At 43.6% G+C, this 24579-nt stretch overlaps 1 protein-coding gene across 1 annotated transcript in view; it reads right to left on the bottom strand.

Annotated features, from left to right (window-relative positions):
- cacna1ba (calcium channel, voltage-dependent, N type, alpha 1B subunit, a) overlaps nt 1–24579 on the bottom strand; it is a gene marked incomplete at both ends in the record, with an annotated part of 92269 nt that overhangs the window by 54062 nt on the left and 13628 nt on the right. Inside the window, 4 exons of the mRNA XM_079752788.1 lie at nt 1072–1175; nt 11942–12129; nt 12943–13095; nt 13233–13324. Coding sequence (XP_079608914.1) covers nt 1072–1175; nt 11942–12129; nt 12943–13095; nt 13233–13324 — 537 coding nt within the window. The remainder of the gene's footprint in view (nt 1–1071; nt 1176–11941; nt 12130–12942; nt 13096–13232; nt 13325–24579) is intronic.

The following is a 24579-nucleotide window of genomic DNA, read 5'->3' as shown; positions in this document are numbered from 1 at the left end:
GTCTGTGCTCTATCCAAGTATTGATTTAGCAGATTTCACTCTTGTTTCACACCCGGTTTATAAGGATGTTAGTGTTTAGAAGTATAGTGAGCAGGATTTCCCTTGCCAGAACTTTCTGCTCGAGGGAAAGCCTTGCTCTAATCGGCTTTTGTGCAATACCAAACAGAGACCAGACCCCCCGAGCATCAAGACCACAAACACCTAGACCCCCCACACAAAGACCCTAGCACCCAGACCCCCCTGGCACAAATAACCTATCACCCAGGTCCCCCCGGCCAAACACCATGCCCCAGCATCAAGACCCCAGCGCCCAGACCCTCCAGCCCCAAGACCCTATAGCAGCAAGACCCCCCCACCCCAAGACCCTATAGCAGCAAGACCCCCCCACCCCAAGACCCTATAGCAGCAAGACCCCCCCACCCCAAGACCCTATAGCAGCAAGACCCCCCCACCCCAAGACCCTATAGCAGCAAGACCCCCCCACCCCAAGACCCTATAGCAGCAAGACCCCCCCACCCCAAGACCCTATAGCAGCAAGACCCCCCCACCCCAAGACCCTATAGCAGCAAGACCCCCCCACCCCAAGACCCTATAGCAACAAGACCCCCCCACCCCAAGACCCTATAGCAGCAAGACCCCCCCACCCCAAGACCCTATAGCAGCAAGACCCCCCCACCCCAAGACCCTATAGCAGCAAGACCCCCCCACCCCAAGACCCTATAGCAGCAAGACCCCCCCACCCAAGACCCTATAGCAGCAAGACCCCCCCACCCAAAGACCCTATAGCAGCAAGACCCCCCCACCCCAAGACCATATAGCAGCAAGACCCCCCCACCCCAAGACCCTATAGCAGCAAGACCCCCCCACCCCAAGACCCTATAGCAGCAAGACCCCCCCACCCCAAGACCCTATAGCAGCAAGACCACAAACATCAAGACCATCAAGCACCATGTGCACATTCAGTCCATTCGCAGAGGGTTTCTGTAGAAAGACATTTCAGAGGGTATAGGGTTTCTGTAGAAGGACATTTAATAGAAGCACGATGGTTTTCATGAAGAAGTGTGTACTCACCCAGAGAGGACACCCAGCACCAGGTTCAACATGAAGAACGACCCGATGATGATGAGTGGAATAAAGTAGAGCCAGTTCCACGTGTTCCCTGAGGCATCGTTGGCCTACACACACACACACACACGCACGCACGCATGCACACACACGCACGCACGCACGCATGCACGCACACACACACACACACACACACACACACACACACACACACACACACACACACACAAACAGATTAAGTTATGATATAATCCAGTGAGTCACAGAAGCAATAAAGTAAACAAATTCAAAGTTCAAAGTTGGAATACGCACAGTAGACGAAGCGCAATATCATTTATACAAGTGAGACGTTTTTTTCCGAGTCGAGACAGACGGGTTTATGCTCGGTCATAACAATATGCAGCCAAGAGGGCTCCTAACCCTTCAGTTTGTTGAGTCAGAACGTCCTTCAAACTGAAGTGAAGTGAACTTTAGAGGTCAATTTAGAGTTTGCAAGTGACCTGGGGCTATGGGGGTTGGGGCTAGGGTTTAGGGCTAGGATGGGCTTAGTCAGTTAGGCGGATGAGGTTAGCATGTAATGTTGGATGGCTAGGGGTTGTAGTAAGTGAGTTAAACTGTTAGGGTTAGGGGTTAGGTTAGTGCTGGGGCTAAGGAGATTTAAGGGGTTAGGGGTTATGTAAGGGTTAGAGGGTTACGGATGGAAGGATAGGAGGTTAAAGATAGATCGTTAGTGTTAAAGGGTTAGGTTGTTGGGTGGTTAGGTGTGGATAAACTCAGTGTATGAATATGGGAAGCTCATGTGAACACAGATAGGTTGCTTGTTCCGGATTCTAATAACATCAGCGGATTGTGATTCGTTAATAGGAATTGTTCCAGGAAACATTTATGATGCTGAACCAGGACCACATCCCACTTGACAAAATGATGTTGTAGAGCAGCAGATATTGCAATCTGAATAACACTGTTAGTACATCTGTTACTGCTAATGCTGCTCATAAGCGTTATTATTAACACTATGAATAATAAGATAATCATTACAATGAAAAGAAAGTCTTTTGTACTCTTAGTATTCTATGTGTGATGAGTCAATTGTTAATTACACTAATTTCTCATTATCTTTACATAACAAGCTATTTTCCTGGAATAATTTATTGTGATCTGATTTTTCTAGTAACATTTATTGCCGAATCCCTGATATGAGTCCTGTGGCTTCTTCTGGCTCGTACAGACAGAAAAACATTAAAATACATTAATAAGCCAGATAATAAGAAAATTACATTACTCCCAAATCCTCTGTTATCTTGAGAGTGAGTCAAAGTGAGGGGTGCTGATACATTTTTTACAGCACTTTACTTTACATCATCATAACCAAGGTAAAATCAAGTTATAAAAAAATATATATTTTATAATTAAAAATATTATATATATGCGACGTTAATCAATTCTTGTTTACGTTTGAAGACCCATCCCAACTGTAAATTGTAGACCTTTTTCTATTAGGAGAGGGGTGTTTAAATTGCTCAAAATGCACATTTTCAGTCACATTGCTAGTTTAGCTGGGTTTGAATAGCTTTCTTTCAGTTGAGTAGCTAGTTTTCAGTTGTGTGGCTACATTTCAGATGTGTACCTAGCTTCCATTTGTGTTGCTAGTTTTCAATTATGTGCTTAGCTTTCAGTTGTATAGCTATTTAACAGTTGTGTGGCTAGTTTACAGTTGGGTGGCAATTTTTCCAAGTGTTCAGTTAGGCACATTTTCAGTTGCGTTTCTAATTTTCATTTGTGCGTCTCTTTTTCAGTTGTGTGTTTTGTGTTTTGAGTTATGAGGCTGAAAAGAAACTTTAGTGTAACACTCAGACTGTATAAAACAACACCCAAGCTGAAATGAATATCTCTCCGCCTGTATCATCTCTCTCTGCCTTGCTCTTGCTCTAATAGAAAAATCAATGGCTCCCTTTGGAAATGATAACAACCAATGAGAAAAAGGCTTGTGTATGTGTGTGCGTGTCTGTCTGTGCATGTACGTGCATGCGTACGGGCATGTGTACGTGTGTGTGAGTGTGTGAATATATGCCGTCTTTGTTCTTATTGTGAAAATTGTACAGCTATTGGATGGATTGATCTCTGATGTGTAAGGCTGAGATAGAACAACAGAAAAAGAGAGAGAGAGGCAGAGAGAGGGATAGAATGAGAGACATAGAGAAAGACAGAGGGAGAGGCAGATAGAGGGATAGAATGAGAGACATAGAGAAAGACAGAGGGAGAGGCAGATAGAGGGATAGAATGAGAGACATAGAGAAAGACAGAGGGAGAGGATGAGGGAGCCTAGGGGTGTGGCTGTTAGAATGAGATTAAATCCCCTCGTCTTCCCTCTCTGCTCTCTATTGGACTCGGTTTCTGTTCCTCGATCCAGCCGCTAGTCCAGCAGTTTGTGTGTGCGTGCGTATGTGTGTGTGTGTGTGTGTGTGTGTGTGTGTGTGTGTATGTGTGCACGCCTGTGTACCTCATTCATTGCCAGAGATGAGGCAAATGAGGACATTTGTAGCCTGCTGATTCTTTTATACGCATCGTTGAAATCGATTTCCTTTTTAGAACAAACTCTTTTACATTTTATCTGCGCTTGACATATTTGCTAATTGTCACCTCTGAGGGATCACAGCGTTTATAATCCTTATCTTTTAAAGATAGTCATTTATTAGCCCGATGGAGAACAGGTGTTTTCTGTTGTTAGGGAGAGCTGGTTGGCTCCCATCGGAGAGAGATACAGAGAGCTCCACAGCGGTCAGAGAGCGGCTCCTCCAACCGACAGATCCTGTTTCAGATCGCACCGTCCAAATGTTTCTCTTTTCTCCCTTTGCTTTCATTTCCCAAGATTCAAACATGGAAGGGTTTAAGTGCGCCCCAGCACAGGAGATAACAGAGAGAGCTTTAATTAAATCCAGCCTAAATGTCTGCCTGGCCAGCACTCCAGAGGGCTCCGAGAACATTAGGCCAGAGCAGGCTGGGCGGAGGGCACGCCCAGCTCCACTTAATGGGAAACGCAAACATCAGCCAGCTGTGGTCAGCTGCCAGGGAGGCTGTCTGGCTTCCTCAGCAGAGGGTTACACGCGAAGAGCATCGCAGTATTATGGCTTTGTTTGTTGGTTGGTTGGGAGCGGGGGAAACTGGAGCAATATAAAAGGCTTTTGGCTGAAGCAGTGGGCGGGGGGGGAGAGAACCAAGATGTTTTCATGCATTGTATGTTCCTTGTATGATCATTCTTGGATATCCTTGTATATCCATATTAAGAGATTAATAACAATATGCTTCTTCATTATTCTCTTTTTTATTTAGTGTTATTATAATATTGAGCAGAGCAATTGTGGCGGAAATAATTTCCCTCGGGATCAATTAAGTGCTCTGAATCGACACATTAACATGTTCTTGTTAGAAAACAGCCAAAAAAACATAGAGGGTCCGACTGGCCTTCTCTTCAAGACACCGTTGCCTAGCAACAGTTGCCTGGGAAGAGGCATCTGGCGTCCGAGTCAATCAGAGCTTCCATAATAGGTGTGAATGCCTCTGAACTGCCCAAACTGCCGTAGGTTCTCTGCCAAGTCCATATCAGAAACTCACTAGAACTCAGAATCAGAGTCAGGGGCAATGTTTGTACAGCACAGGTCTCTCTTTGTCCACACAAGTTGGTTTTGGGCCAGAGAGAACTACCGCCCTCACCCCGTACTACTACCAGGAAGAGATAGGTGAGGCTCTGCCAGTAATCCACTGGCAGCATCTCACTTATCACTTCCTGGTAGCTGTAGTAGTGTAGTATTCAAACTACAATCAACGCTATTAACGCACACTTCCGCTGCGATGGCAAACACACTCTATTAGCACACAAACCTCTCCATCGAAAGACACAGAGCAAGAGAGAAAGCAAGCAAGAACAAACAAACAAATAAGTGAGAGTAAGAAAGAAGGAAGGAAAGAAAGAAAGAAAGAAAGAAAGAAAGAAAGAAAGAAAGAAAGAAAGAAAGAAAGAAAGAAAGAAAGAAAGAAAGAAAGAAAGAAAGAAAGAAGGAACAAATTAAAGAAAGAAAGCATCCATTGGTCTATAATCTATAGAAAGATCAATACAAGGCCAGGCACTATCATGTATATCTTCTCTCATTAACAAGATAACCATTAATCAAGTGTGCAGTCAAACACATGGAATGAGCATAGTCAGTGATTCAATCTGGAGATAGGTCAGAGTAATCATAATCACACCCCAAGATCAACACAGGTTTATGTGGAACTTAAACGTATCGCAATATGTTTTTATCATTTACATAATTTACATGGATTTGTTTTAAGGGACTGTTCTCTTGCGATTATAACTTCTTTCTCGTTCGAGGTTCTTGCCGTATAAGGTCTTAACTGCAATAAAACTCACAGTGTATCATGTGATATGCTTACCCTTATAATAAATGGTCAACTGATGCATCTTGACGTTTAAATAGCTTCACCCGCTGGACATTTATTGTTACTAGAATTGTCTTCAATAACAATGGTCCTAAAATACAGTAAAACAAACAACAAAAGTGTGTCATCAAGTTTTGTGAGGGTCAGGTTGAACGTGGAAGAGGCGAGAGAGTGGAAGGAGGTGCAGGCAGAGTAAGTCATGATGCAGAGGTGGCAGTGGGGTCTACACACATGAGAGGGCAATCAAGAGGAGGAGGAGGAAGGGAGAGGAGTAGGGGAGGAGGAGAGGAGAGGAGGAGAGGAGAGGGGAGAGGAGAGGGGGAGGCAGGGAGAGGAGTAGGAGAGGAGGAGAGGGGAGGAGGCGGAGAGGAGAAAGAGGAGAAGAGGAGGAGATGAGAGGATGAGAGGGGTGGAGAGAAGGAGGCAGGGAGAGGAGTAGGTGAGGAGGAGGAGAGGAGAAAGAGGAGAAGAGGAGGAGATGAGAGGATGAGAGGGGTGGAGAGAAGGAGGCAGGGAGAGGAGTAGGTGAGGAGGAGGAGAGGAGAAAGAGGAGAAGAGGAGGAGATGAGTAGAAGAGGTGAAGAGGAGGCGGAGGAGGAGAACAAAAGGCATAGAGAGGAGGCAGAGGAGGAGAGAGGAGGAGCAGAGACTGTGGCGCCCTGCTGAGAGGAGTGTTGGTGACAGGAGTCGCTACATTAACCTGCCATGAGTCCCTTGGGGCCGTTAATCAGCGGTCCGCCAGCGGGTCAGCCCTGCAGCCCCCTGACCAGCCTAGTAGCAGACATGGTTATTAAAGACTGATATAGCTATGGGATGAAGACAAACCTTTATGAGTGTTGGCGGTGGAGGAGGAGGGGTTTTACAATATCCAAGAGCTTCCCCAGGCACGACCAAACTTGACCACCGCCTTCCAAAATAACTTAGGAGCCAGAGAGACAGACTGACTGGCTGGCAGACAGACAGACAGACCGACTGGCCCACAGACTGACTGGCACAGAGAGAGAGACTCGCAGACAGGGCAGGGAGGGGTTCACAGAAGTGATGAATGGATGTGCAAACACGACGGGTCATCTGGTCTTGTGATCTGAGATGTCAAATTGTCTGATGATTTCTGTGATTCTACAGTGATCTTTGCTATGACTCAACTGAGATATTAATGGGGCTGAAAGTGATCAATACATCATCACAGGAGACAAACCCCCGACCACCACCAGCAGCTCCTATCCCCTGCCAGCCAGGCCATGATATTACGGCTTACTGTGTGTGTGTGTCTGTTTGTCTGTGTGTCTGTGTGTGTGTGTGTGTGTGTGTTTGTGTGTGTGCGCGTGCGTGCATGCACGTGCACAAGTGTTAGTGTATAGTAAGCTTTGCAGTGATAAAGAATCAAAGACAGACGGGTTTATGCTTGGTCATAACAATATGCAGCCAAGAGGGCTCCTAACCCTTCAGTTGTTTTCCTTTGGTCTTTATTTTGGACAGCTCTGCTCAAGATCTGAACACTTACTGGCGTTAGAACTGTTCATCTATCATCTAATCACTTCTAACATAGCAGACTCAAGATGTGTTTTGCTTAAGGATGATATACCAGACTGTATCAGTCTTCACGGAACCCAGAATATGTCTATGTACATATGTATATGTAATAAATGATTCATATCTCAGAGAGAGTCAAGGGAAGCATGGTTTACATTTTTTTACTATGGTTTAATTATTTAGTCTGTCTCATTCATTTTTACTACTGGGCCGTATTTTCTGCTGTGAAACCCACATTCCCCAAAGTACTATTACCATATCTTATTATATCACAATATATCTATTTATATCATACTATTCCAGGCATAGCTGAGGCTTCAGGAAGGAGGTTTTATTAATAGTATTTTGTGCATAACAATTATCTTAAGCAGCTACGGATCAACACCTGCCATCAACATTGCAGAATCCAACTGTGTAATTGAAGTAACATGTAGCACTGTCTGCCGAGCAATTTGTACAGTAACCTTTCAAGTCAAGTCAGGGCAACCTAATCAGGTCAGCCCTTAATCACAGGTCCAGTCTCAAAGGGCTCCGACACCCTTTAACCTGAAGCTCTCTCAGGACTTAAAGAAGGTGGATAGGCAGTGGCAGTAAAAGAGAGAGAGAGAGAGAGAGAGAGAGAGAGAGAGAGAGAGAGAGAGGGAGAGAGAGAGAGAGAGAGAGGGAGAGAGTGAGTTGGATAGAGAGCTACAGATTATGGTTAAGGGGAGACTTGGAGAGTGTGGAATGAGTGTGACAGAGAGGCATGTGTGGGAATGTGCGTGTGCGTGCACGCGCGTGCGTGCGTGCATGCGTGTGTTTGTGCAAGAGCAAGAAATCAGGCTAGAAAGAGAGAGAAGCAGAGAGAGGTGTTATAGAGACAGGGATGGGGAGACAGAGAGAGGGAGACAGAGAGAGAGAGAGAGAGAAAGACCAAAGGAGATAGCTCCCCTCCGGCCCGTCATCACGGCATTATTCATTATTCATCATAGCAGGTAAGACAGAAACAACAGGTTCAGAACTTTAAAGTAATAGAGATCATAGACGGCTGACAAAAATAAAGGCAAAATCCGATTTTACAATCTACAATCTGCATTCAAAAGTGAGCCTGCATCGGTAACTTTTATTTTAAATTAAAACGGAACATCGAGGGGACATCATGGACTCACTCTAGCCTGGTCTAGCTGTTCTATTCACTCAACGACTAAACTGAGTCGTCTCGCAGCCAATTTACATAATTAGAACCATTCCTTTTTTATCAGGAGAGTACTGCTCCTTATTAATAATACCTTCAAAAAGTGTGATATTCAAAAACTAATTTTTTGGGGGATTTTAATTTCCCAGAATGTCATGAAGGGAAAATGAATATATGTGCTGTGTTATTGTGTAATGAGTGTGTGTGTGTGTGTGTGTGTGTGTGTGTGTGTGTGTGTGTGTGTGTGTGTGTGTGTGTGTGTGTGTGTGTGTGTGTGTCTACAGCTTTTAAAGTCTATTTGTGCCAGTATTAAGATCACAATAATTGATCTGGACGCAGTAATCAACCACTGAAAGCTGCAGTGATCAACTTTTCCTTGGCATGTCCCTGTTAACCTACTGATCAATATGCCAACCACAAGGGTGGGCAAATGACGGGTGAGCGAACGATTTGCCAGTGTAATGACAAAAACACAGCTGGCACCTCTGGGACCAGCTGAGCTGAGTGGGGAGCTAAATATTTCACTCAGAACGCAGATAGACGATGAGCTGTGATGTCATCAAGAACTGTTAACTGCTTAAGAGCTGTTGGCTTCTGTTCGTCATAGGGCCAGCACACTAGCCAATCATAATCATAAATACGTGCTGTAGATCGATAATGATTCTAGTATGATAATATTGCGTTTCGGTTATTCTTTTATTTGATAATGCTTTCATTGTTCTGTGATTCTCATGTGATTCTCCTCTGATTCTACTGTGATTCTACCACGCTTCTACTGCGATTATACTGTTACGATTATTATGTTATGATTATAGTAACGATTCTACTGTTCCAATTAGACTATGTGATTCTACTGTTATTGTACTGCTGTGGTTCTATTGTACTTCTACTGTGATCTCTTATTTTGCTGTCGCCTGCCGCAGTGAGGCATTCTGACAGGGCGGGAAGGTCCTAGTGGGAGGAGCTTACACAACAGACATCATATGGATCAGTAAAGGATCACAACCACAATTACAACAAGGACCATAATGGAAATAAGTACTGTGACTTTTCATGTTATACTTTATGCTCATGTACAGTATGTGCACGTGTATTGGTGTTGCAACCATGTAATCTTTCCTTTAATGATAATCATCACATATATACACAAAGAAAAAATTCAATAAAGACAGTCCAAAACCAATTGCCTTTAACAATGTGTGTGTGTGTGTGTGTGTGTGTGTGTATGTCTGTGCGTGCATGCTGCCTACTTTTGTGTGCCTTTGTGCGCATGTGTGTATAGTTGTGTCATACTGTTGTCAGTGTGTGTGTGTGTGTGTGTGTGTTTGTGTGTGTGTGTGTGTGTGCGTGCACGTGTGTGTGAGTCAGACGGGTCACTCCAGGTGTATTCAGCGCTCTGTCGTCGGAGAGCAAACATCAACACAGTCTGCTCCGATCATATCCCTCTGCACCTTCTGAGCACTGTACATGAATTTGTTCTTTATTTATTTAACACTGTGTGCACCTGACTCACTCTACCAGCGCGCAGTGGAAACAATTATCTCATATTGTACAACAACGGGCCCCTACCTCCCTCCATCAGTCCCAGCTTCCCCACCACCTCCTCCCCTTCCTCCTCGCCTTCTAGCACTTAGCAACCAAACAGCTATTGATCTACCTCTCCCCCTTCACTCACCCATGCCCTCTTTTCTCCCTCGTTCCCCTCCCCCCTCGTTTCAATCACTCTCACTTTCCTCTTCTCTTTCTGTCGCTCTCAATCTTGAAAAAAAAACACACACATATCTAGATACACCAACTCCTCCAAGTAGAGCCATTTAGTCATAAGCCATTTATTTATTTATTATTCATTATATCTCCACTGCGATGCCATGCAAATGTTGGGGTGATGTTATGTATTTCTATTTTATTTTGCTGCTAAACCAGTCCAGACTATACCGCACCAGACTATACCAGACCGGACCATACTGGAAAACACCATACCACACCAGACTATATCAGACTGGACCATACTGGAAAACACCATACCAGACCAGACTATACCAGACCGGACCATACTGGAAAACACTATATCAATCAGACCAGACCAGACCAGACTATACCAGACCTGACCATACTGGAAAACACCATACCACACCAGACTATATCAGACCGGACCATACTAGAAAACACCATACCACACCAGACTATAACAGACCGGACCATACTGGAAAACACCATACCAATCAGACCAGACCAGACCAGACTATACCAGACCGGACCATACTGGAAAACACCATACCAATTAGACCAGACCAGACCAGACCAGACTAAACCAGACCAGACTGGACTATCCCAGACCAGACTATACTACACCAGACCAGACTATACCAGACCGGACCATACTGGAAAACACCATACCAGACCAGACTATACCAGACCGGACCATACTGGAAAACACCAGACCAACCAGACCAGACTATACCAGACTATACCAGACCAGACAATACTGGAAAACAACAGACCAGACCAGACTATACCAGAATGGACCATACTGGAAAACAACAGACCAGACCAGAGTATTCCCAGTTTTATTGTCCAACGGACGGCTTGTATATTACAGCTCTACAGTACTAAAGGGGATCAGACCTGTGTATCTGTCTAGTACACAGGAAGGGGACTGCCTGGTTTGTTACTAATGGGAGGCTTTGTGTGTGTGTGTGTGTGTGTGTGTGTGTGTGTGTGTGTGTGTGTGTGTGTGTGTGTGTGTGGGTGTGTGTGTGTGTGTGTGACTCATCTTCCTGGGAGACACAGCAGGTTCTCCTCTCTGCCTCTAATCACCCCCACTCCCCCAAGGACTGCAGTGTGTATGTCTGTGTGTTCATGTGTGCGCTTGTAGGTATGAGTGTGTGTGTGTGTGTGTGTTTGTTTTTATCAGCGTGTATTAACATGTGTGTGACTGTGTGTGTGTGTGTGTGTGTGTGTGCGTGCGTGCGTGTATGTGTGTGTGTGTGTGTGTGTGTGTGTGTGTGTGTACAACCGTTGCTTGGCTTCAACATCTAATGAGTCTCTTCTTCTGCACACCAACACATACACACACACACACACACACACACAAACACACGTGCATGACCAGCATGTGCACGCCACACTCACGTGCATGCCCCTCAGTACGTCCCAGGGAAAAAAAGTGCACGTGGTGGTACGAGCATTGAATGCTGCAGGGAAACTCTGCTCTGGCCCTATCATGGCAGGCCATTTGTTCACTGTTTGTCGTTTATTGCTGCTTGTTAATTGTTTGTTGTTGTTCTGCGTACCGTACCATAAGGTGAGGGGCAGGTGGATTGAAGCAGTGTGAAAGGTTTGTATGCATCACCAATATTGATTCGTACATCTTTCTTAAATAATATTACGGTTAGGATCTCAAGATAAACTTGTAAAACTGGAGGAAATATCGTACTGAAAATCAGCCTGTATATCCACATACTGTTTTATATTATTTTTTTGCTTTTTTCACTGTTGCTGTCAATGTTTTGCTGCTTTAAAACCTAAAGCTATCTTCTTGGAGAGAAGGTGATTTCATCTATATTCTTATCTATTCTTATCGGAATAGCCGCTCTGTACCGATTCTCAATGGTTCTAAACTGGTTCTAGAACAGTTTTAGACCCTGGGTCATTAATGTTTGGTACGGTTTCCAGAAGGGTTCTAGCGGACCCGGTTGCAGGTCTGCTGTGGGGCGGTTGTGTACGTACGTTGTAGAGAATGTCCACCCAGCCTTCCATGGTGATGCACTGGAACACGGTGAGCACGGCAAACAAGATGTTGTCAAAGTTGGTGATGCCGTAGTTGGGTCCGATCCAGTACTCCCGGCACACCGTGCCGTTGGGGCACGTCCGGGCCGGCGGCTCCATGCCGCATGGGAAGTCTGCCGCCAGTTCCCCTGGGAAGAACACACGCACACATGCATGCATACACACACACACACACAAACAAACCACACAGACACACACACACACACGTGTTGAGGTGTTTCTTTATATTTAGATTTTGCGGAAACTCAAGGTGGGGGATTAACCTCCCGAGACGTTGACGTGAGTAGCATTAAAACAGACGTCATGTTTTACGACTCCTTATTAGACCACAGGGATAGCGGGACTCAGGTCCTGCAGGGCCCCTGTGTGACCAGAGTGGATGCTGTTCCCGACATTCGGGGGGGGGGTCATTCCAAGGCAAAAGGTTTTGGATTTGATCCCCAAAGTCAAGATGCCAACCTGCTATGTGTATCTGAATTACCCATATGTCGCTTTGGATAAAAGCATCTGCTAAAATGACTAAGATGTAAAATAACATTTTACGAGCGTTCCAAGATAAACAAACATAACGTTCCAACATAACACTACACTATATAGCACAACATAACACTACACTATATATAGCCGACATAACAAAACATAAAATTCCAACATAACACTACACTATATAGCAAAACATAACACAACATAACATTCCAACAACAGAAAATATAGATTGTTTTTTTGGGTTGTTACCAAAGTAGTCCAACTATCCAAACAGATCAATAATCACCCATTCCCTGATCCCTAATACAATAAGTCAAAGCCTGATTGTATGTCTTACTTTGAAGTGCATCAGTGTATCACAGAAGTAACAATATTATTTCGCTCAATTGTTTTAGTTTCACTTTCAGTTTCCATTTCACCTTCAGTTTCCATGCGAGTTTGTGGTGTCCACTTACCAGTGTCTTTGTGGAAACAGGTGTGGTGGAACTTCCCCATGTAGAAGTCCAGGCCGATGATGGCGAACATGAGGATGGCAAAGAAGAGGAGCATGCCGATCTGGAGCAGAGGAACCATGGCCTTCATGATGGACTTCAGGACCACCTGAAGACCTGAGGAAGAGGGAGGTGAGAGCCGCTCAATATAGCAGTAGTATGGTGATGACAGACTGCATGGCATGCAATCTGAGCTCTGCGACCTATTCCCAACAAATGAATACGGATACTGATAGGAACACAGTTGAACTCACTGGGGATGCCAGAGACCAGCTTCAGGGGACGTAGGACCCTCACGGCCCTAAGGGTGCGCAGGTCAAAGTCGGCCCCCACTGTGGCCAGCATCCTAGAGAACCACAAACAACCGGATTTAGGAAAGCGTTATTTATATAAAGTGTATTCATTTAAAATATAAATTAAATGAAGAAAGCACCCGTCAAACAGAAATACGACCAGAGTGCTGTACTTACTATAATGCACGAGTCACATGAAAATACAAGAAAATACAATCATTTAATAGGGAAATACAATGTAAAAGTATCAGCAGGCGAAGGAATACATATGCCATTGCAGACATTTCAATAAAAAGCAGTGGTAAACAGATACATTTAGAGCCTTGATCAAGGGTAGTAGTGTTGAGACCGACTCCAGATATTTGGTTTGTAACACAGAAGCAGATCACCGATGCATTCTGGTCCTACACCTTTTTCTGCTTTTAAAAATAATTTGTCATATTTTGATATCAATGCAATTACTCAAATAAAGCAACTAGGGTTCTGATTAATGCAGGTCGGATCAACATAGTTCAGATCGATACAGTTCAGATCAATACAGGTCCGACCAGTTGAAGTATATGTGTTTTCATTGATTGTAGGAATACACCAATTTAACCTTTCACCTCAGAGTGGCACGCCTGATTGCTGTATTCCAAGGCACCAATGCATGCGCATGTTCATCCCAGGAACATGTATAAGCACAAGTTAAGCGCACATTCAGTGCATGTAAAATAGAAGGAAAATGTACTTTGGTCATGTAATGTATTCCATAGAAGTTGCATACATTACTAAGATATAGCACATTTTCTGGGATATTAATTATACCTCAGTGTCGCCTGTATTTCAGCTGTACTGTCGTATCTGTCGTATCTGTGGTTTTACCGTGTCTGTCATTGTAACACACAATTTAATATATAAATAATATTATGATATAAATAAAGATATGAATAAAGTTTATACAACAGTTAGTTCTGACCAAGTATTCTGATTGGACAAGAGGCATTCCATCAGTGCTGTTATAGTGTATAACAGCACTGGCATTTGAGAATACATATGTATCACTCAACTCTACTCTCTAGGTTTTGAGACCGACTCTTATTTCACTGATTGCACAATACACGGAAACATACCGATAAATATACATTGATACGTGTGGCCTACGGTAACGTGTAGACCTACACAAAGTAGCAAGCTAGTGTGCAGCAAAATTGTTGTATGTTGCTTGGCAACCATCCAGTCCCAGTCCTGTTGTGGAACTATTTGTGTTGGCAGAGCCAAATAAATGATTACATAAACAAACAGATCATAATCTGTTGTCGCTTATTACTGTTAACTAACAAACAGCGCTTGTTGAAATGTTGTTTAAAAACAATATCACACTCGAGGTCCTGCAATTATCATCGTTACTGAACCTGCGGCCTAGTGCCTATGACTGAATCATAGCCCTGCTGATATTCAGTGTAACAGCACTTCCTCTCGTGGGATATTGCTTCTTTATTACATATGTAACAGGAATACGTATAGTACATGAAGATGCATGTGATATGTGTGCTCAGCAAGGTACTAGAGCAGACCTTGTGAGAATATTGTCAATTATACCTTATACATATATACTGTATATGATACTTTATTCACCTGTTTACTGTATACGATACCTTATTAGCTGATATACTGTATATGATACCATAAACACCTATGTACTGTATATGATAGCTTATACACCTATACACTGTATATAATACTTTATTCAGCGATATTCTGTATATGATAGCATATATCTTGTTTTTTCTCTGTGCCTACCAAGCTCCGCCCACATGAGAAGACTGCAAACGTGGACCCACTTGGTTACTCACGCTTCGAGCAAAGAGCCAGTCCTGATAGCTCTAGCACACCTGTAGCTTCCTATATAGCTTCCTGTTAGCACAACACACCAAGGCAATCTGGCTGGTATCTGCCTGCCCCCCAGAGACAGAGACAGAGGGGGTAGAATATGAATGAAGCCCATACATATGTGTAAATATTAATCACGCGAATCAAAGACTTCATAAGATTAGGTGAGTCTCTCTCTCTCTCTCTCTCCCTCTCTCCCTCTTTCCATCACTCTATCCCTGACAGAGCTAGCCGAAAGCAGCCTCTCACTCTTTTCACTCAGTCACGTACTCTCTCACTCCTTCTCTTTTTCTCTCTCTCTCCCTCCCTCTCTTTCACACACTTTCACAGTGCAGTCACACCCTCTCTCTCAGTCTCCCTCTCAGTCTCTCACTCTCTCTCTCTCTCTCTCTCTCTCTCTCTCTCTCTCTCTCTCTCACACAGTTAATAGCAGTAAGGAGGACATGGTAGCCATGCCATCCATACCTGCAAATAACTATACACACAGCACTCACAGATTCACACAAGAAATTGCATAGGATGTAAGTAATGGATGCTGAATAATGTTTTACAACATTCAATTCTAAAATGCAAATAAGACACTTGAAAATAAATATATGCAGGCACACAATCTCCCCGAATAACATGTGTTTGTTTGTACATGCAAATACACACACAAACCCGCACACGCAGACACACACAGCACACAACACACAACACGTATTTTGCATATTGCATGTTGGTGAATGATGAAATATGAACAAGCATTCACGCATTCACAACACTGCACAGTGCACATGCACTCCAACACACACACACATCCAGGTTGTGGATCCAAAGACACTCTTTGCACAGGCAGCAAGATGGAAGCAAGGAAGATGATGAGAAGGAGGAGGAGGAGGAGGAGGAGGAGGAGGAGGAGGAGGAGGAGGAGGAGAGGGACAGCGCCAACACACGATTAGGAAATGGAGCAATCAAAGAAAGAGAGTAATATTTCTGACAAAACTGCTTCAGAAATAAAGCCTGCACTATGCCACAAAGGCAATCAGGTAGAGCTGGGCGATGTGACTAGATATTGTATCTATACATGGAAATGTTTTTGCGCCTACACGTTTCAATAAAGGCCTTTAATAAAGGCTATCCCTCTGAGATTTTGTCGTGACAAAGCTCCAATACAGTCTTTCATGATAAGAATGCAAGTAGAGTAATCCAGTTCGGGGATCTCACTTTCCTCGCTGAGTGAGTTAAACAATGGGGACCTGCACCTGCTCGACTACTGTGTCTGCAGAAGGTTTTCAGCTCGGCATTTTGTGCGGAAAATCATTCATGCCTAAAAAAAATGGAGGGGCATCTGGATCCAAATATATAGTGCTGTATGTGGTGGGGAGCCGGATAGGGTAGCAGTGGTTCGGATGTTTGACTCCCAGCCTAAAGGTTCTGGGTTCGATCCCCCCTATGTCCACAGTCTAACTTAGGATATAGATAACCTCTCACTCCTACCATGTGTCTAAATTGATTGTATGTCACTTTGGATTAAAGTGTGGGATAAGTTACTAAATAAATAGTAATACATATTCCAAAGGAGACACCAAAGTGGACAATTTTAACCACTATTCCAGCTTTCTCCCTTCTGCAATATACCATTACAACACTGACTGAAGAAACGATCAACCCATTAGATCCATTAAAAGTGAATTCTTTTTTTGTCTCTCTCTCTCAATTGATTTCTTTAGTCTCTCTTTCTGCCCTGCCCAGTTATTAATGCTGTTCTTAAGACACTCCCGGGTGTCTGATCAGGGGGATGGGGAGAGAAATATGACTTATCCAACAACTCCTCAATCCATCATCTGCCTGGGATTCGATCCAAGTGGGCCGCAGATCTGAGAAGTACAATTTTCTTCTACTGCTCTATCCGCCGCTAGTCCCAGATATGGTTTTGAATATGTGTACAAAAATGCTTCTTCATCACGTGTTAGACAGTTAGTAGGTTATGTGTGTGTGTGTGTGTGTGTGTGTGTGTGTGTGTGTGTGTGTGTATATATATGGGTTCTCTTCTCAACAGCAATGGCACAGATTTAGATGCAAAACAAATGAAAAGAAATTATTTAACAGCAAATTGGGAAGTACGTTCTGAGAGGGAGGGCAAGGGGGAGGGAGGGAGGGCGATGGAGAGAGACAATTGAGAAACAGAGGGAGGGAGCAGAGAGGGAGCGATCGATGGACAAGAGAGAGAAAGATAGAGGAAAGAGAGAGGCAGGAGATATGAAGGGAGGGATGGAGGGGAGGAGAGACAGAGGGAGGAAGGGCAGCCAAGGAGGGACCAAGGGAATGAGACACAGAGAAAAGGGAAGATAATGAGCTAAATCATTTTGCACACTGTTTGGCCCCAAATGAACAGCTGCTCATCTTAGTCAACAGTACAGTCGTCCCAGTTCATCACATGTTACCACAGCTCTGCTGCCCTGGCAGCAGAACATCAAATGTTACACGAATATCAAGTGGACTTTCCCAAAGGAACACACCAGCCTTCCCCTCCCCTCACTGTCATTTGGCTCTGCTAGTGTAACTAGACCCTCATAAAATGACACACTCCCACACAAGCACACACAAACACACACACACATACACACACACACACACACACACACACACACACACACACACACACACACACACACACATACACACTAACACAATCGACTAACGGGACATTCACACCTTGTTTCGTATCCGATCTGTGCACAGAGAGCTCTGAGTAATGAAGAGGAAGATGAAGTCTACAGGAGATCAATAACACAGATCGATATTGATAGACAGAACGGTGGCTGGCGAGTCACCTCGCTGAGGCAATAGGCTAGAGCCGCTCGACAACGGAGCTCAGGGACCACAGTAACGTCCAAACCGGCTGGAAACAGAGGAAGGAAGGGAGTAAAGCTTGTGTTTCTACAGCTACCCTGCACTCTGTCCAGTTGTTGTTTTAAAGGAAAACGAGGTTGAGCAAGACAATCCAAACCAATAAAAACACCTGCTGAATCACTAAATGTAATGTCAACTGAAAATAGAGTGGAGAAGATGTGTTTTGAGTCAGTCGTTAGAAAGGTGTGCAATGGCAGCCAACACGCGTGCACAATTCTGATGACTGAAAACAAATGTGCATCTGAAACAATTTGTCGCGAAACAAAATAAATCGAACGGTTGATTTGAAGGGTTTTCCCTTTGAAGCAAGTTGAGAATGAAATGACACACAATAACTCCTTGTTGTTCACTGAGAGAGCGAGAACCCTCCGTCTAATGTGGTGTTACTGGAGGGATGGGTGGGGATGAGGCCAACTGTATGATTTAGACGGTGTCAGGGCGGTCATCAATCACAGTCTCTGTGAATAAGCCATCAGGAGGCTAGTGCTAATGTTCAGAGAGCATCAGAAAGGCCTAATAGCCACTAGGCTAGGCCAAGCACCATGTAACAAGATGATATATATATATATATATAAATATATATATATATATATATATATATATATATATATATATATATTCGATTCAAGGATACAGTTTCAAAATGATGAACCATTCTGAGAACTACATGTTCAAGGGCTGGGCATTACCCTTCAAAATTGAAAATACATGAACTTAACTGAGTTTATGTCTGAATTTGTTTGCTCATGAGCAAGGCTTGGGGGTGTAGTTTGAAATATACATAGCTGTACATGACATGTTTATGATTGGCTAACGTGTTTTTCCCGTCTGGAGTGAATTGAAATAGAAGCCATGTATTAACCCCCCCTCCCCACACACACACACACACCCCACCAACACCACACACACACACACCCAGACACACACACACACACACACACACACACACACACACACACACACACACACACACACACACACACACACACTCTGACAGCCAGTACACCACTCAGACCTGTGTGACACAAGCCCTCTTCCTGCTCGCGGACCCACACAAACACACACACACCCTACTTGCAATCACAGTTGGTCCGGCTGACTAGACACCCGAGGTCTGTCTGTGTCTACCAATTAGACGGCAGATAAGACCTTTCATTATTTATATAAATATATATATATATATATAATTTTATGTTTTGGGGGGATTTTTCCCAAGTAACACAATTTGAAGGACTTGTCATAAGCGGCCATTTTTCTGCCAGACAAGTGTATTAACATATGACTTGTTATTCAAATAATAAAGTGATTTTATTTTGAGAATAGAATATCTGTCCGTTCTATTGATGTGCAACAGAAAAGTTCTTGGGAGCTCCAATTACATACTTGAAAGGAAGACAAACAGCTGGGAATTTAACCAGAACTCGTTCATATTTATTCGAGTTAATACATTGCTCACTGTATCCTTAAAATTTGCAACATTGGAAGGCTGGAATTAATGCTTGTTTTATGCAACTCCCACGTGAAAGTCAATCTAAATTTCAGCCCAATGAACAGTATGTAAAAGCTGCCTTTAATGTGTCATATAAACAAGACCACATTAACAATAATGTGCCTTGTAATGTTTACAAGCTGACTAGTTTAAATAACAACCATTTTCACCATTTCCCTTCCATCCAGATAGACACGAAAGGGCTTTAGCCTTCGCTCCCTCACATATCCCCATACATCTGCCCAACCGGTCAAACTGTGGTATTCTGGTCGAGACATGCCTAATATTTATTGTATCTATCCATCTTGATCTGTTTGGCGCCACAATGTCTCCTACCCTGCCCCTCCCTCATCACCTCCCCCTCCTCTCTTAACCTGCAGTTAAGAGAGTGGAACCCAAAGTATAACTGGGTTCCACAAGTCACCCTCCTCAATCACCTCCTGCCTCAACCTCCTCCCCGACCACCTCCTCCTCCTCCTCGCCCTTCGTCCTCACCTCGTGTCAACTCCTCGTCCTCTGCCTTACCCTCCTCTTTTATCTTCTCCCTTGCCACCCTCACTGACTGTTCTCTCACCTCCTCTTCTTCCTCACACTCTCCTCCACTCCTCCAAGGAGAACTATCATTAGTGACAGCCAGCATGTGTGTGTGTGTGTGTGTGTGTGTGTGTGTGTGTGTGTGTGTGTGTGTGTGTGTGTGTGCGTGCGTGTGTGTGTGTGCGTGTGTGTGTGTGTGTGTGAGAGTGTCCAATCTAACTGTGTAACTCACTAGCAGATATTCAGAGAGCTAAAGAGAGAGGTTGCGAGGGTGCTTGCTAGAGAGAGAGAGAGAGAGAGAGAGAGAGAGAGCTGGGGAGAGAAAGAGAGAGAAAGAGAGAGAGGAGGAGAGCGATAGTGTATTCTCCACATGCATATAGAGCAGCTTGTGTCAGCAGTGACAACAGTTTCACTGCAGTGCCGGAGCTTAGCAAGGCTAAGCAGAACTAAGCAGAATGCTGTTCATGGCTACAAATGAACTTCCATTACAGGTAGTTATTGTTCTAAACCTCAGGCGAACGCCAGATAATAGAAAAACAGGAAAAATTATTGTGCTCAAGATAAAATAACGACTTGATTTCTTATTCAATATTTGATCATTTAAGGTTAAAAATATATGTTAGGTTCGGGAATTTCTAAAAGAACGATTTAATATAAGTAAACTTTTTCATCCGAGATAGAGGAAATAGGATAATCAACAGGAGCACAAAGTTGCATAACATTTCATGTCAAATACATTATTCATATTTCCCACTTGATAGAAGTCAACGCAACAGGGACAAACAACCCAGATGATCCCTCAAACCGAGCCTTCTGTATCAACTGTTTCCCCAGAAGTGTGAGCAGGTTAATATTCCTTTTTAATAGGAAAAACAATTCCATGTGATACCTGTTGTCAAAAGTTGTGACACTACAAAAACCAGCGTTGTAGCAAGCACAGGAAGAGGGTGCCAAACAAGCCATGCTTCATGCCCGATCGCTTGCTCTACACTGCCTTGAACATGAGTTATTAGGCTGTCATTTACATACCGGGCTCTGATACTGTTATTACAAGCGCGACACTCCACGATACTGCAACGGATGGAAGAACTCACTCATTGACGTTTAGTATATATTTAGTGAAAACAATTACACACACACAAACACACACACACACACACACACACACACACACAACCACATACACCCTGTTGCACTCTGCTGGGATCGCACGCAAAGTGGAATAAATATCACCCTGCATCTGACATCTGCATCTGATATTGCATGACACACTCCACTGCGCCGCAACCAAGGAGTGGCGTAGGGCAGGTGAAGCGGAATCACAAAAAAGCACACAAACGCTCACAAAAGCACAAATATACCCAGAAAAGCTACAATAGATATATCTAGACAGAGAAGGCTTTGACAAGAAAAAAACACAACCAGAAAAGAACCCACCAAAAACTACCCCACCAAACACTACAACCAGACAGAGCAACGATCTGAAAATGGAGTTGCAATTAACCATGAAGGGGTCCTACTGTATGACCGTTTGACCGTATGACAAACAGAAAGACAGTATGACCGACAGAATGACCGTACGACCGACAGTATGACCGTATGACCGACAGTATGACCGTGTGACCGACAGTATGACCGTATTATATGATTATTATATTATTATTATATGACAGTATGACAGTACAACCGACAGTATGGCCGTACGACCGACAGTATGACCGTACGACCGACAGTATGACCGTACGACCGACAGTTTGACCGTATGACCGACAATATGACCGTACGACCGACAGTATGACCGTACGACCGACAGTATGACCGTATGACCGACAGTATGACCGTATGACCGACAGTATGACCGTATTATATTATTATATTATTATTATATTATTATTATATGACAGTATGACAGTATGACCGACAGTATGACCGTATCATATTATTATTATATTATTATTATATGACAGTATGACAGTACGACCGACAGTATGGCCGTACGACCGACAGTATGACCGTACGACCGACAGTATGACCGTATTATATTATTATATTATTATTATATTATTATTATATGACAGTATGACAGTATGACCGACAGTATGACCGTATCATATTATTATTATATTATTATTATATGACAGTATGACAGTACGACCGACAGTATGGCCGTACGACCGACAGTATGACCGTACGACCGACAGTATGACCGTACGACCGACAGTATGACCGTACGACCGACAGTATGACCGTACGACTGACAGAATGACCGTACGACCGACAGTATGACCGTACGACCGACAGTATGACCGTATGACCGACAGTATGTCAATATGACCGACAGTATGACCGTATGACCGACAGTATGACCGTATTATATTATTATATTATTATTATATTATTATTATATGACAGTATGACAGTATGACCGACAGTATGACCGTTTCACTGACAGTATGACCGACAGTATGACTGTATGACCTACAGTATGACAATATGACCGACAGTATGACCGTAGACTGCCATGGGCAGATTAGCATATATTTTGAGAAATAGAAGTCTTCCGTACGTTGAGGTATGGTGACCTTGGTCGGTATGGTAACAAGGCATTGGTATGCCTTAAAAACTGGTTTAAGGCATAAACCAGTTTTTATGCCTGGTTTAACCCTAACCCTAACCCTGGTCTAACCCTAAACCTAACCCTTAACCTAAGGCCTAACCCTAAACCTAACCCTAACCCTATATTTTGAGAAATAGAAGTCTTCCGTACGTGGAGGTATGGTGAGCTTGGTCGGTATGGTAACATGGCATTGGTATGCCTAACCCTAACCCTAACCCTAACCCTAACCCTAAGGCATAAACCAGTTTTTATGCCTGGTTTAACCCTAACCCTAACCCTGGCCTAACCCTAACCCTAACCCTAAGGCCTAGCCCTAACCCTAACCCTAACCCAAACCTTAAACCTAACCCTAACCCTTTACCGGAAGTTAACATATCAAAACAATCACCAACCTTGTTTCTAAAGTATACTGTGTCAAAATCCACTGTCAAACGGACGTTTTTTTTTTTCAAATTTGGAATTGGTATACTATGGAATCTACCCTTTGTAGCCATATTTGACAGCCAAGCCTACGTGTTTTACACGCAATGTTAGAGCTGTTTAAACATCGGAGATATGCATGTATTTCACTTTAATATGTATATCTCTGCCGTCTTTAGCCTTATTGCTATGAATTTAACACCATATAGTCCCACGGTAACCTGGTACATGTGTGCTGGGTTTGCAGCTTTTACCCCTTTCGGCACCAAAGGATTTAATGTGTGGGTGTTTGGTCAAGTTGTGGTCCCTGCACTATATCCAAATGGTCTAACCGTATGGGTTGCAGCGTTAAAGTTGTTCATCATGAAAAATGGTGCATGTATAACAAGTTTCATACATATTGCAACTTCCTAGTGGAAATGGCAACCTGTTGAGTACAAAGGCTTGTTATAGCGCCACCTATAGTTCATTCTGGCCCATCCGTGTTATCCCTCACTCATTTCACGATTGCCAATTTTCTGAACTTTTGACCATGTCGTTTTTGAGATATGGTTGATTTTGTCAGGAAAAAATAATAATACAAACGATTACAATAGGGTTCCTACGGATTTCGTAGGACCCATAAAAATCTACCAAAAAATTACTGCATCCAGGTAAACCACAACCAGAACAGACCGGAAATTTACAACAAAATAGTTTTTTCTTCCAGATACATGAGGGCGTAGGTTGAGATAAGGGTATCTCGCTCAGGGAAACCTACAGGCCGGTTGTTCCCCGTCTTGACCCAACAAGTGGGGTTTGATCAGTCAGTCAAGGTGATGGATCGGTTTCTGATGCCAGTGATAGAGCAGGTCATCAGTATGCCAATTGGGTTCGTTCCTAAAAGGACAGCTGAGATATGGCCGAGGACAGCTGGGGTGGGCGGGGTTGGAAGGTGGTGCAGTGGAGTGACGGGTATTGATGGGAAGGGTGAGCGTCTGGGTTGGGGTGCATCTTGCTGTGGTTCGCCTGTGAATGCTGCTTGGTGTGAAAAGGGATGAAAGTAGTAGGCAGCAGAGGCTGCTTCTGTGTTATCATCAGTTGTAAGGTAGACAGAAAGAAAGAAAGAGGTCACTTAGGAGGGGAAAGAATATTACTTTTGAAAAGTTGGGATATTAAAGGGTTGTTCAAAGGCTTGGTTGATTGGTGAGTGTTGTCTATCTGAAAGGTTATGTTGTTGACTGCTTCTGCCTGTCGTGGCCAGGGCACTCATGAAAAAAAGATTTGCTATACGTTTTTCTCTGGTTGGATGAAATATATGGTTTAACATATTTTCATAACCCTGGCAACATGAGCGTGTTTTTAAAACAATAAGTTTCAACATGCAGTCAACCGGTGAAAATAAACCCACTCAGTAAACACAGTGAATTAACCATCTCTCTGACATTATGTTGACAGGTAGCTGCTCCATTAGACTGCATGTAAAAAAGAAAGTCAAGTGT

The sequence above is a fragment of the Pollachius pollachius genome (genome assembly GCF_949987615.1).
Source record: "Pollachius pollachius genome assembly, chromosome: 1".
Classification (NCBI taxonomy): domain Eukaryota; kingdom Metazoa; phylum Chordata; class Actinopteri; order Gadiformes; family Gadidae; genus Pollachius; species Pollachius pollachius.
The sequence above is the reverse complement of the archived record's forward strand: the minus strand, read 5'-3'. Positions and strand labels throughout refer to the sequence as shown.